The 14,971-nt window shown below is 40.2% G+C and overlaps 1 protein-coding gene across 2 annotated transcripts in view; it reads left to right on the plus strand.

Annotated features, from left to right (window-relative positions):
• Positions 1-14,971, plus strand: part of LOC131360075 (protein kinase C-binding protein NELL1-like) — a 226,175-nt gene that overhangs the window by 55,301 nt on the left and 155,903 nt on the right. For both annotated transcript variants that reach the window (XM_058400149.1, XM_058400150.1), the window contains exon 4: positions 11,033-11,203. In XM_058400149.1, the coding sequence (XP_058256132.1) occupies positions 11,033-11,203 (171 nt within the window). The remainder of the gene's footprint in view (positions 1-11,032; positions 11,204-14,971) is intronic.

The following is a 14,971-nucleotide window of genomic DNA, read 5'->3' on the forward strand; positions in this document are numbered from 1 at the left end:
TATACTGTGTGTGTGTGTGTGTAGTATATTACATATACTGTGTGTGTGTGTGTGTAGTATATTACATATACTGTGTGTGTGTGTGTGTGTAGTATATTACATATACTGTGTGTGTAGTGTATGAGTGTGTGGTATATTACATATACTGTGTGTGTGTGTGTGTGTGTGTGTGTGTAGTATATTACATATACTGTGTGTGTAGTGTATGAGTGTGTGGTATATTGCATATACTGTGTGTGTGTGTAGTATATTAGATATACTGTGTGTGTAGTGTATGAGTGTGTAGTATATTGCATATACTGTGTGTGTGTGTGTGTGTGTGTGTGTGTGCAGAGTGAATTATAAGCATCTTCTTATTAGCGACAATCTCCAACTCAGGATCTCTGTGAAGGTAAAAAGCTTCACTTGAGCATGAAATATTTTTTTTAGTAAATCATTTCCGTGTGTCTGTGTGTGTAATTTATCGTGTGTGTGTGTGTGTGTGTGTGTGTGTGTGTAGTATATTAGATATACTCTGTGTGTGTGTATTATATTACATATACTGTGTGTGTAGTGTATGAGTGTGTGGTATATTACATATACTGTGTGTGTGTGTGTGTGTGTGTATTATATTACATATACTGTGTGTGTAGTGTATGAGTGTGTGGTATATTACATATACTGTGTGTGTGTGTGTAGTATATTACATATACTGTGTGTGTAGTGTATGAGTGTGTGGTATATTGCATATACTGTGTGTGTGTGTGTAGTATATTAGATATACTGTGTGTGTGTGTGTGTGTGTGTATTATATTACATATACTGTGTGTGTGTGTGTAGTATATTAGATATACTGTGTGTGTGTGTGTGTGTGTATTATATTACATATACTGTGTGTGTAGTGTATGAGTGTGTGGTATATTGCATATACTGTGTGTGTGTAGTATATTAGATATACTGTGTGTGTGTGTAGTATATTAGATATACTGTGTGTGTGTGTGTGTAGTATATTAGATATACTGTGTGTGTGTGTATTATATTACATATACTGTGTGTGTAGTGTATGAGTGTGTGGTATATTACATATACTGTGTGTGTGTGTGTAGTATATTACATATACTGTGTGTGTAGTGTATGAGTGTGTGGTATATTGCATATACTGTGTGTGTGTGTGTAGTATATTAGATATACTGTGTGTGTGTGTGTGTATTATATTACATATACTGTGTGTGTGTGTGTAGTATATTAGATATACTGTGTGTGTGTGTGTGTGTGTATTATATTACATATACTGTGTGTGTAGTGTATGAGTGTGTGGTATATTGCATATACTGTGTGTGTGTAGTATATTAGATATACTGTGTGTGTGTGTAGTATATTAGATATACTGTGTGTGTGTGTGTGTAGTATATTAGATATACTGTGTGTGTGTGTGTATTATATTACATATACTGTGTGTGTGTGTGTAGTATATTAGATATACTGTGTGTGTGTGTGTGTATTATATTACATATACTGTGTGTGTAGTGTATGAGTGTGTGGTATATTGCATATACTGTGTGTGTGTAGTATATTAGATATACTGTGTGTGTGTGTAGTATATTAGATATACTGTGTGTGTGTGTGTGTAGTATATTAGATATACTGTGTGTGTGTGTGTATTATATTACATATACTGTGTGTGTAGTGTATGAGTGTGTGGTATATTGCATATACTGTGTGTGTGTAGTATATTAGATATACTGTGTGTGTGTGTAGTATATTAGATATACTGTGTGTGTGTGTGTGTAGTATATTAGATATACTGTGTGTGTGTGTGTAGTATATTAGATATACTGTGTGTGTGTGTGTGTATTATATTACATATACTGTGTGTGTAGTGTATGAGTGTGTGGTATATTGCATATACTGTGTGTGTGTAGTATATTAGATATACTGTGTGTGTGTGTAGTATATTAGATATACTGTGTGTGTGTGTGTAGTATATTAGATATACTGTGTGTGTGTGTGTGTGTGTGTGTGTATTATATTACATATACTGTGTGTGTGTGTGTAGTATATTACATATACTGTGTGTGTAGTGTATGAGTGTGTGGTATATTGCATATACTGTGTGTGTAGTATATTAGATATACTGTGTGTGTGTGTGTATTATATTACATATACTGTGTGTGTGTGTGTATTATATTACATATACTGTGTGTGTGTGTGTAGTATATTACATATACTGTGTGTGTAGTGTATGAGTGTGTGGTATATTGCATATACTGTGTGTGTAGTATATTAGATATACTGTGTGTGTGTGTGTATTATATTACATATACTGTGTGTGTGTGTATTATATTACATATACTGTGTGTGTAGTGTATGAGTGTGTGGTATATTGCATATACTGTGTGTGTGTGTGTAGTATATTAGATATACTGTGTGTGTGTGTGTATTATATTACATATACTGTGTGTGTGTGTGTGTGTAGTATATTAGATATACTGTGTGTGTGTGTGTGTGTATTATATTACATATACTGTGTGTGTAGTGTATGAGTGTGTGGTATATTGCATATACTGTGTGTGTGTGTAGTATATTAGATATACTGTGTGTGTGTAGTATATTAGATATACTGTGTGTGTGTGTGTGTATTATATTACATATACTGTGTGTGTGTGTAGTATATTACATATACTGTGTGTGTAGTGTATGAGTGTGTGGTATATTGCATATACTGTGTGTGAAGTATATTGGATATACTGTGTGTGTGTGTGTATTATATTACATATACTGTGTGAGTGTGTATTATATTACATATACTGTGTGTGTAGTATATTAGATATACTGTGTGTGTGTGTGTATTATATTACATATACTGTGTGTGTGTGTGTATTATATTACATATACTGTGTGTGTAGTGTATGAGTGTGTGGTATATTGCATATACTGTGTGTGTAGTATATTAGATATACTGTGTGTGTGTGTGTATTATATTACATATACTGTGTGTGTGTGTATTATATTACATATACTGTGTGTGTAGTATATTAGATATACTGTGTGTGTGTGTGTATTATATTACATATACTGTGTGTGTGTGTGTATTATATTACATATACTGTGTGTGTAGTGTATGAGTGTGTGGTATATTGCATATACTGTGTGTGTGTGTGTGTGCAGAGTGAATTATAAGCATCTTCTTATTAGCGACAATCTCCAACTCATGATCTCTGTGAAGGTAAAAAGCTTCACTTGAGCATGAAATATTTTTTTTTAGTAAATCATTTCCGTGTGTCTGTGTGTGTAATTTATCATGTGTGTGTGTGTGTGTGTGTGTAATTTATCACGGGTGTGTGTGTAACTTATCACGTGTGTGCAAATTAGGCTTTAGAGGATAGTCGCTGTGACGAGGGACGATAAAGAATAGAGCGCGATCACCATCAAGCTGACAGTTTAAGCGCCACTCTTTGAGGCTGTATTACCTATAAAAGCAGACGGAGCTGGTTTATAGCTTTCTGTCTGAATGATGGCTGGTTAAAGAGCTCTCGTCCAGGCCCTGGAACAGCTTGTGGATCTCTGTCATTATTTGACTCTCTACAGGCATCAAACAAAGCCGCCAATGGAAACCCTAATGGAAATACTTTTACTTTTTTTCTTTCTCAGATTTCAGAGGAAACACGACCCTCTAGATATCTTGACTTGATTTTCTTTAAAACGATTAAAATAAAAAAGCTCAAAGAGGCCTTGAAGATAGTGATGTTTTGATTTTGAAAAAAATAAATAAATAAAATTTTGATGGTGAAATTCATTTCCAGTTGTTTTTTTCTACAGATCTCCTCACAAGGACTTTGCCCGTAGCATTCCTTTTGAGGCTGTACATCATTCAGACCACCTATTAAAAAAATAATAAAACAAAATAAAACAAAATAAAAAAGTTCAGTAACAAGGTCATGTTCGTCTTTGGGCCCTAATCTGGTTTCTTTGTTAATTTTTCACTATTTCTTATAGTGTTCACACTGAAAAAAAATAAATAAAAATAAAGAATTGATCTCATTTAGCGCTAGAGAGATGATCATTAGCTCTGTGTTAGGAGTGTACATGTTACAGCACAAATATAATGAACAGTCTTCTTCTTCTTTCGGCTTTTCCCTTCAGCGGTGGCCACAGCGAATCATCTCTCTGCACCTATCCCTATCTTCTGCATCCTCAACACTTACACCCACTAGCTTCATATCCTCATTTATTACATCCATATACCTCCTCTTTGGCCTTCCTCTTTGCCTCCTGCCTGGCAGCTCCATGTCCAACTTTCTCCTACCAATATACTCCCTCCTCTGAACATGTCCAAACCATCTTAATCTGTTCTCCCTAACTTTGTCCCCCAAATGTCCAACATGAGCTGTCCCTCTGATGTAGTCATTCCTAATCCCGTCCAACCTTGTCACTCCCAAAGAGAACCTCGACATCTTCAGCTCTGCTACCTCCAGCTCTGACTCCTGTCTCTTCCTCAGTGACATGATGAACAGTCTATTAGGACAAATTTTACTACATTCAGATATACAGGACTTCCCGAAGTAGGATCAGCGGCGGTTTAGTGGCCCGACGTGGACGTGTCAGTGCAGTGGATTCAGAGCTGGCTGACTGCAAAAGCTCTCCATCACAGCACTGACTGAAACCACATTCAGGCGATGATTTGCGATTGGACGGCATTGTCGTCTACTTGGTTACTCATTCACCCTTGGAACTATATTTATTTTTCTCCACTGGGATGTAAAATTGTGCTGTCAGTCTCTGCCTCGCTTATTTTTTTTTTTAAGAACGTGATAGAAATGAGCTGTCAGATCCACGCTAATGCTGTTGATGTTGGGAATGTGCGCACGATCGAAAACGGTGACGAGCCACGGCTAATGTCCTGCCTCATTACTCACCGAAGTGCGAGCTGTTAATGTTCACTTGATGTGAATAGACATCGCTCTGAATTGCGTTAATTGTTTAAAGTTTTACATAAGACGCATTGTGCAGGCGTTACCATGGAAACTGCTCAAGCTATACTACATTTTTTTCACTACCGCTGAAAACAGCCTCACTGTTGATCAGCTTCAGGTTGGACCTGTGCAGAATCAGAGGTTTAGAAATTGGAGCTAATTGATCTGAGCAGATCAGATTTGTTCTGAAGCTCATGATAGGCCACGCCTTCCACATTTCTTCTACCCTGAAATTCCTACAAGTCTCGTCTTTGCGGTCTAGAAATAGTACTGAGACATGTGGCCTCTTTATGTAATACTGCTGAGACTCTGCAGTGTCTCAGTACACACACACACACACACACACATCAGAGGTTCTGATGAAATCTGGTTCTACAGTCTGTTGTGTGTCTGAGCGATAAGCCACATTACATCCGAATAAATAGTGAAAAGATTGTTTTATAGCAAAAAAAGAGAAAGAAATGCAAATTACTCAGACGTCACGCACACACTTAATAACCCAGATGCCCGTGTTAGCCAACCTGTAGCCTTATGGTTAAAGTGAGCAACATGAACATGACTGCTGAGCAAATACGGAGAATCTTCTACTGCCACTCTTTACTACATTTTAGATGCTGTTTTAAGCAGCAAACCTGATGGAACTCAGTGTTCGGAGCTCAGTGTTCAGTACTCAGTGTTCAGTGTTCAGTACTCAGTACTCAGTGTTCAGTGCTCAGTACTCAGTGTTCAGTACTCAGTGTTCAGTACTCAGTGTTCAGTGTTCAGTGCTCAGTGTTCAGTGCTCAGTACTGAGTGCTCAGTGTTCAGTACTCAGTGTTCAGTACTCAGTGTTCAGTACTCAGTGTTCAGTGCTCAGTACTCAGTGTTCAGTGCTCAGTGTTCAGTGCTCAGTGTTCAGTGCTCAGTACTCAGTGTTCAGTACTCAGTGTTCAGTGTTCAGTGTTCAGTACTCAGTGTTCAGTACTCAGTGTTCAGTGTTCAGTGTTCAGTGCTCAGTGTTCAGTGCTCAGTGCTCAGTACTCAGTGTTCAGTGCTCAGTGTTCAGTGCTCAGTGTTCAGTACTCAGGGGTCAGTACTCAGTGTTCAGTACTCAGGGTTCAGTGCTCAGGGTTCAGTACTCAGTGTTCAGTACTCAGTACTCAGGGGTCAGTACTCAGTGTTCAGTACTCAGGGTTCAGTGCTCAGTGTTCAGTACTCAGTGTTCAGGGCTCAGTGTTTAGGGCTCAGTGTTCAGTGCTCAGTACTCAGTGTTCAAAGCTTAGTGTTCAGTACTTAGTGTTTCGGTGCTCAGTGTTCAAAGCTCAGTGTTCAGTACTTAGTGTTTGGTGCTCAGTGCCCAGTGTTCAATACTCAGTGTTCAGAGCTCAGTGTTCAGAGCTCAGTATACAGTGTTCAGTACTCAGTGTTCAGTACTCAGAGCTCAGTGTTCAGTGTTCAGAGCTCAGTGTTCAGAGCTCAGTGTTCAGAGCTCAGTGTTCAGAGCTCAGTGTTCAGAGCTTAGTGTTCAGTGCTCAGTATTTAGTGCTCAGTGCTCAGTGTTTAGTACTCATTGTTCAGTACCCAGTGTTCAGTACTCAGTGCCCAGTGTTTAGTACTCAGAGCTCAGTGTTTAGTGCACGGTGTTCAGTACTCTGTGTTTACAGCTCAGAATTCAGTACTCTGTGTTTGGTGCTCAATGTTCAGAGCCTGGTGTTCGGGAACGCAATTTACTGTAAATATGTCAGCATTCAGCACCCAGCAGAACCCAGCAGAACCCAGCAGAACCAGGGCTTCAAAGCGTGCAATGAATATTTTATCACCAAAACCAACAAAACTAGCTTGTGACAGTGGAGAGAGATGATGTAACAGTTCAGCTCAGAAATAAGGAACTTAATGAAAAAGAAAAAGAAAAATCTGCCACTTCACCTGACGGGGCAACAGGTTGTGCCTTGTGGTGATGTCCAGGTACCAGGCATCAGCGTACAATCTGATCTGCAGCAGCAGCAGTTAAAAAAAGCACCAAACTTCATTTCCTGAGGCATCTCAGAACAACAGGAGTGACCGCTTAAGATCTGACATTAGTATACACCGTATACTCAGTGTCTAGTACTTAGTGTATAATATGGAGAATCTTCTAATACGGAGAATCTTCTACTGCCACTCTTTACTACATTTGGTTTTAGATGCTGTTTTAAGCAGCAAACCTGATGGAACTCAGTGTTCGGAGCTCAGTGTCCAGTACTCAGTGTTCGGAGCTCAGTGTCCAGTACTCAGTGTTCAGTATTCAGTGTTTAGTGTTCAATGCTCATTGTTCAGGGCTCAGTGTTCAGTACTCAATGTTCAGGGCTTTGTGTTTAAAGCTCAGTGTTCCAAGCTCAGTGTTCGGTGTTCAGTACTCAGTGCTGAGTATTCAGTACTCAGTGTTTAGTACTCAGTGTTCAAAGCTCAGTGTTCAGTACTCAGTATTCAGTGTTCAGGGCTCAGTGTTCAGTACTCAGTATTCAGTGTTCAGGGCTCAGTGTTCAGTACTCAGTATTCAGTGTTCAGGGCTCAGTGTTCAGTACTCAGTGTTTGGTGTTCAGTACTCAGTATTCAGTGTTCAGGGCTCAGTGTTCAGTACTCAGTGTTCAGGGCTCAGTGTTCAGTACTCAGTGTTTGGTGTTCAGTACTCAGTGTTCAGGGCTCAGTGTTCAGTACTCAGTACTCAGTGTTCAGTGCTCAGTGTTTGGTGTTCAGTACTTAGTGTTCAAAGCTCAGTGTTCAGTACTCTGTGTTCAGGGCTCAGTGTTTGGTGTTCAGTACTCAGTGTTCAGTATTCAGTGTTCAGTACTCAGTGTTTATCACCTACATGCCCAACAGAATTCCACTTAAAACGCAGCTCCATAAGAAAAGCCCCCAGTGGACACAAGGTACTTGACTTTAGAACATGTAGGACTCATATTTTGTCTTTTTTTTACATATTATTTATATTAATATATCTACATTTATTCACACACACACACACACACACACACACAGTATATAGGATTATAAACTACACAAGTGTCAGATTGAATCAGTAGTCAGTTCAGTGTTAGATTTGATATCCTGCCTGTGGTTCATGTGACTTTAACATTAACAGTGACCTTTTTCTTCGCAGACGTTAATATTTCACTTTACACACTGACCCACACGTTTCACTTTACACGTTTTTGCGGCCACAGTCTGAATCCGAATATTGCTTGTACGAATATTGCTTCATGATCGAGATTGTAACTCCAGAACGAGTGAGCAAGCAAGCTACAAGTTCCTACCTTCTCCCTCTGTGTGTGTGTGTGTGTCTGTGTGTGTATGTATGTGTGTGTGTGTGTGTGTGCATGTGCTTCAGGGGTTTCTTCCAGGTTCTTTGGTATTTCTACACTGTCTGTAGTGTGTGTATGTGTGTGTGTGTGTGTGTGTGTGGATTTTGCTTGTTCTCCCTGTTTTTCGGTGGTTTCTTCCAGGTTCTCTGGTACAGTAATACCTTGACTTACGAGTTTAATTGGTTCTGTGACCGAGCTCGTAACTCATTTGCTTGTATATCAACTCAAATGTCTCCATTAAAATGAATTGAAATGCTATTAATCCGTTCCAGCCGTTACTTAATAAATAACAAATAATGTATAAAAAATAATAATACATAATAAAAGAGAATGTAAAGAAATAAACTGGTTTTATTAAAGTGTACTTGACTTGAAGATCAGACGAAGATGCTAACGGAGGTGGAGGAGATTGGCGGAGGAGGGTGGTGGAGTTTTTCATTTTGTGCTCTATTGCTTAACTTACTCACTACACACTTAATGCTACAATTAATTGCTAAATTTAACTTACACACTATGCTACACTTTATCGCTAAACTTAATTGCTACTTTTTATTTTTATTTTTTTTTTATTTTTTCACTTCACTTAATCTTCTTCTTCTCTGACTTTTGCCTTTTTCGCCACACTTTCCTCGCTTTCACTTGCAGGGCGTTTCAATAAAAACCTGTCCAAGGAGGGTTGTTTCTTCCTCCCTTTCAAAATGTTTGGAAAATGAGTGATGAAGTGTTGTTACACAGCGCCAACGCACGACCTGGAGAGATAACCACGTGAACTGACCGCTCGCTGGGTTACCGAGTGGCGGGTGGCGTAAGCTCGCTCGCTCGTAACTCAGATCTCGGCTCGTATCTTAAAGCAAAAAATCGACCAAGCGACGGCTCGTATCTCGGAACACTCGTAAGTTGAGTCACTCGTAAGTCAAGGTTTCACTGTATTTCTACACTATAGTGTGTGTGTGTGTGTGTGTGTGTGTGGGTGTGTGTGGATTTTGATTGTTCTCCCTGTTTTTCGGTGGTTTCTTCCAGGTTCTCTGGTATCTCTACACTATAGTGTGTGTGTGTGTGTGTGTGTGTGTGTGTATGTTTCAGGGGTTTCTTTCAGGTACTCTGGTATTTCTACACTGTCTGTAGTGTGTGTGTCTGTGTGTGTGGAGTTTGCTTGTTCTCCCTGTGCTTCAGGGTTTCTTCCAGGTTCTCTGTTATCTCTACATCAGTATCTCTACACTGTAGTCTGTGTGTGTGTGTGTGTGTATATGTTCTCCCTGTGCTTCAGGGGTTTCCTCTAGGTTCGCTGGTATCTCTACACTGTTTGTAGTGTGTGTGTGTGTGTGTGTGTGTGTGTATGTGGAGTTTGCTTGTTCTGCCTGTGCTTCAGGGGTTTCTACCAGGTTCTCTGGTATCTCTACACTGTTTGTAGTATGTGTGTGTGTGTGTGTTTCTTTGTGTGTGGAGTTTGCTTGTTCTGCCTGTGCATTAGGGGTATCTTCTCTACACTATCTGTAGTGTGTGTGTGTGTCCTGTGATGGGTTGACACCCTGCTGCCGTGGTCCCGAGTCCCGAATCCCCTGAGATAGACTCCAGGCCCCATGTGACCCTATGTAGGATTAAACCCTACAGACAACAGATGGATGAACTTGATTTAAGCAGGAAAGAAACAGCTGAGAAGTCAGGATACTGAGATGTTTCTTCTGAATTAGGAAACCGAACATGCTTTTAAAGGTTTAGGGTTTTTTAATCACTTGGAATACAAGTTGTAGCCATGCAAAAGATTTTATTTGACGTTATTCATTTTCTTTTAATGATCTGAGATATGACACGATGTATATTAGATTATTGGATCTCATCACTCCTATCTTCCTGCCAAGTCAAGTGGCAACTCTGCCCTGGGAAACTTTCACTCTTACTGCCTGTCTTTCTCAGAATAAACAAGTAGTGGAGGATGAAGGAAAAAAATAAAATAAAAAATCAGCATCTCTTGGCTTGTGAAGCCTTGTTTGGTATTCCACTCAGCAGCGTGTCTTTCAGGCTTCATGCATATTAATGCCTGCTGTTTTGGAGGGAGAGTTGATGGTGGTGATGGAAAAATAAAACGGCGAGCTCTGCTCAGAAAGGATTCCTCGCTCAGTCTAAGTGGAATAATGGCGTAAGCTTTCTGATTCCTTTCTATTGATCTAAACCTTTTCTCATTTTTATCAGAGTAGAAATCTTAGAATTGTTCGACGGGATGAACGGCCGCTCTGGCTTTAAAATTGCTCAAACGTCGGTCTGTTGATAGCTAGCTATTTAACTTCTCTCATCTTAGCTGCTATGTTATTTAGCTAGCTCTGTTTTTTGTTTTTTTTAAAGATATTTGTGAGTGAAAGAAAAGTAACACCACACAAACAGACGGAGAACAAATTCCTAGCCTGTGACGAGCTAGCGAGTTAGTGTGCTGGCTGTGGGTTTAATATCTGTAATTACAAGTAGATTCGACATTCAACGGAGGAAAAGAGACGGCTCTGATTCTAACACAGCGTGCGCTCACCTCGCACTTTTAAATTACGTCGCTAACCAGAATCAATACATGTTTTTTACTTAGAAAACATCCAGCATCATTTGCTTTTGCTGACACAGACACGGTGTGCTACTTTGTCGTCCCTTAACCTGTATTAAAACAAGTATTTAGCTTTCACTATTTTGCCTTGTTTTGGCAGCTAGAACCTGGAAGTTACCATATATATATCTGTTTTATTATTAGTATTAAACATGTGCTCTTTCTCCTTCCAGCTACTTTGAACTAGAGAGTAGTGGACTTCGGGAGGAAATGCGCTACAAGTACAGCCACAAAGGAAAACAGCGATCGGAGACGTTCCCATATCGTCTAGCTGATGGTCAGTGGCATAAAATTGCTCTGTCCATTAGCGCCAGTCATTTACTGCTTCACGTGGACTGTAACAGGTAAGCTGGATTATCACTCTACTCATGTCATCCTTAACTAGTTAGCTCTCTAGGTTTATATAACGCTAACCTTCTTTGGCATCGGCTTAGCTAACCCTAGCTATATGTTTGCTAGACAAGAATTCGTACTAGAGCGTGTGTGTGTGTGTGTAGATAACCATACGGATGATTTCTCAGTGGAATAGTCTGTCTGCCATCAGACGGAAGCTCCGCAGGGGAACCGACGCACTCTGCATTTAGATTAACGCTGTTCTTCTCCAGATGGTTCACTACTTAGTGCAGTTCTCTCTTTTCAGCTCAGTGACAATCGATATAAACAATCTTGATAGAAATCAGGCTCTGGAGACTGTTACTGTGCTCAAGTGTGTGTGTGTGGCCTCAGATTCCTGTTCTTGACTGACAGCAGAGGAACCTGACGTGGTCTCCTGATGTTGTAGCTCAGGTTTGATGTCTTGGGATGTGGTATGTGGCTTAGTGGTTAAGGTGTTGGACTAGTTTGAGTTCAAATCCCAGGTCCACCAACCTGCCACTGCTGGACCCCTGAGCAAGGACCTTAACCCCTTAATCACTCAGTTGTATAAAATGTAAGCCGCTCTGGATAAGTGCATCTGCCAAATGCTGGTAATGTGTGTTCTGAGATGCTTTTCAGCTCAGCACAGCTGTACAGAGTATTGATTTGAATTACTGTATCCTTCCTGTCAGCTCAGACCAATCTGATCATTCCCCACTGATCTTCTCATCCACAAGTTGTTTCAGCCTCACAGGATGGTTTTTTGTTTTCCGCACCATTCTGCATTAAGTCCAGAGACTGTTTTTGTGAAAATCTTATTCATTTTTGCTGCCACACGATTGGCGGCGTGGTGTTCCTAAAAAGTGGAATGTATATTTGGTTAAATTATCCCCTTAATGATGTACATTTATCATTTAATCAGAGTTTGAGATCGGAATTCTGTTTACAGGCCATTTGTTTTGTTTTGTTTTTTTTGTTTTGTTTTTTTTCCGAATGGCTTTTTAAATGTCAGGACAGTTGGAGTCTTTATCCCAACACATAATTGATTTTCATGTTTCAACACGGAGGTTGCAACTCGGGATGCATATTTAACAAATCGCATATTTAACAAACATCGCCACATCGACTGCAAGCCATGACGGTGTTGCATCAGACCGAGCGGGGATCTGAGACCCGAGCACAAACCCATGAATCAGATGAGTGCATGCAAAGCTCCCGCCCACTACACACTCATTTACACGTAGCACGCTGTTAGATACATCTCATTTACATGAAACACTTTCTGCTGCAATAGTGAGCCAATAAAGAGAGAGCTGAGGGGGAAAAAACATTGATGGAGACTTTTTTTTTAATAACAGCTGTTTAAGGCTATAATCATGTAGAAAGCTGAATTATCTTCCCACCTCACCTGCCAGTACAGTAATTACAGAAACTATATATAGCTTAGAGTTTTACTCATTTCACAGCTGAAAAACATCATATTTAACTGGTTTAATTACGGCTTTATTTATAGCCAACATATGAACCGATCAATATCCACCCAAATCAAAAAGCTGAAAGAGCAATTGATAGAACGTCTGTTTCCAGCCAGGAGCCTCTTATATTCAAACACAGCTAATTCCTCAGATCTAGGAATCATGAGCAGGTAAAGATCCATGTCTGTATTCGAAGGAGCCTTGTAAGATCGTTGTGGAAGGTAATCTGTAAGTCATTTTTTTACCTTGAGACATGGAAAACAAAACATGGATGCCTTCATGCCTTCAAGCGTGTATTTTGTTTGCTCTGTCAGAGCATGTAGAGCTCATAAAACATCTACTTTTTACAGGCCCGAGTGCTCCTGTCCTTTAAACATTTATGCACCATTTTGGATTGAAACTGCAGCACAGCAACAACAGCTGTGACAATAGCGGGCAGCGTTAGCAAAAAGCAGCCTGGCTTACATTAGCGATATCACTCAAAACCCGCGATTAATACGAACAGTCTGAGAACTGATCTAAAGCCAATACCCATATAGCAGTAGAGAAGGCGGACTTTACACTGTTCTGTGTGATCTGACATCACTCTGTAGATGGGGTGACTGGGGAGGTTGACGAGTAGCGCTGTTTTTTACCAGGAATTACACATTGTACCTTCACCTTGAATGCAGCATAGTTCCCAATTCTAAACCACATTCATACAATTTTCCCCTTTATATATTATTAAATGCACATCTGTACAAACTCGAGCTTCATTGCTACACATATTGATTTAGATTATTTCACTACAACTTGCTGTATTTTAATGTTACACTCTAATCTACACACCGAGACCAGACACAGGAACTGTATGAATAAGTAATAACTGTTCGCTAAGCTTGTGGAACATCCCATTCCAAAACCATGGATATTAATATGGAGTTATCCTCTCCTATGCAGCTTTCATAACTTCCAGTCTTCTGGGAAGGTTTTCTACAAGACTGTTAAAAGAAAGTTAAAAGCAATCAAACAACTGGTGAATTACTTGATCTTTAATTATTGAACACGTAAGTCATTAAGTTGCAGTGTGACAGTGAGGAGAATGTTAGAGTTACAGTGAGGAGAGTGTTACAGAGTTCCAGTGAGGAGAGTGTTACAGAGTTCCAGTGAGGAGAGTGTTACTGTTTTACAGTGAGGAGAGTGTTACAGAGTTACAGTGAGGAGAGTGTTGCAGAGTTACAGTGAGGAGAGTGTTACAGAGTTCCAGTGAGGAGAGTGTTACAGAGTTCCAGTGAGGAGAGTGTTACTGTTTTACAGTGAGGAGAGTGTTACAGAGTTACAGTGAGGAGAGTGTTACAGAGTTACAGTGAGGAGAGTGTTACAGAGTTACAGTGAGGAGAGTGTTACTGTTTTACAGTGAGGAGAGTGTTACAGAGTTCCAGTGAGGAGAGTGTTACAGAGTTACAGTGAGGAGAGTGTTACAGAGTTACAGTGAGGAGAGTGTTAGTTACCATTATCATTCACTCCTGCAATCCCACCACCTGCCCATTGGATCCAATCCCTTCCACTATGTTCCAGACCATCTCACCTGACCTCCTGCCCTTCATCACCACAGTCATCAATGGATCCATAACATCAGGACAGGTACCAACTGCCTTTAAGCAAGCAAGGGTTATCCCTATACTGAAGAAACCTGCTTTGGATCCCTCTGACATCAATAATTACAGACCGGTATCACTTTTCTCCTTTCTTTCAAAAATTCTCGAACAAATTGTTTATGATCAGTTGTCTGACTATCTCTTGCAGAATAACCTCCATGATCCCAACCAGTCTGGCTTCAAAGCAGCACATTCCACAGAGACTGCCCTTTTAGCGGTCACTGAGAAACTACATGCTGCTAGATCAGCCAAGCTGTCATCGGTCCTCATCCTCCTCGACCTTTCTGCAGCATTTGACACAGTTAACCACAAGACTCTCTTGTCCACCCTCAGGAGTCTTGGAATTTGCAGAACAGCATGGGAATGGTTTGCTTCCTATCTGGATGGTCACTCATATCAGGTAACATGGAAGGGATTGACATCTGCCCCGCGCAGACTCTCTACTGGTGTCCCACAAGGCTCAGTACTTGGTCCTCTCCTTTTCTCCCTCTACACCCACACTCTTGGCAAAGTTATATCGTCACATGGCTTTTCATACCACTGCTATGCTGATGACATCCAACTTATCTTCTCCTTCCATCCCTCAGATACCACAGCTTCTGCTCGGATCTCAGCGTGTCTGGCGGACATTTCATCTTGGATGACA

The sequence above is a fragment of the Hemibagrus wyckioides genome, linkage group LG10 (assembly GCF_019097595.1).
Source record: "Hemibagrus wyckioides isolate EC202008001 linkage group LG10, SWU_Hwy_1.0, whole genome shotgun sequence".
Taxonomy (NCBI): domain Eukaryota; kingdom Metazoa; phylum Chordata; class Actinopteri; order Siluriformes; family Bagridae; genus Hemibagrus; species Hemibagrus wyckioides.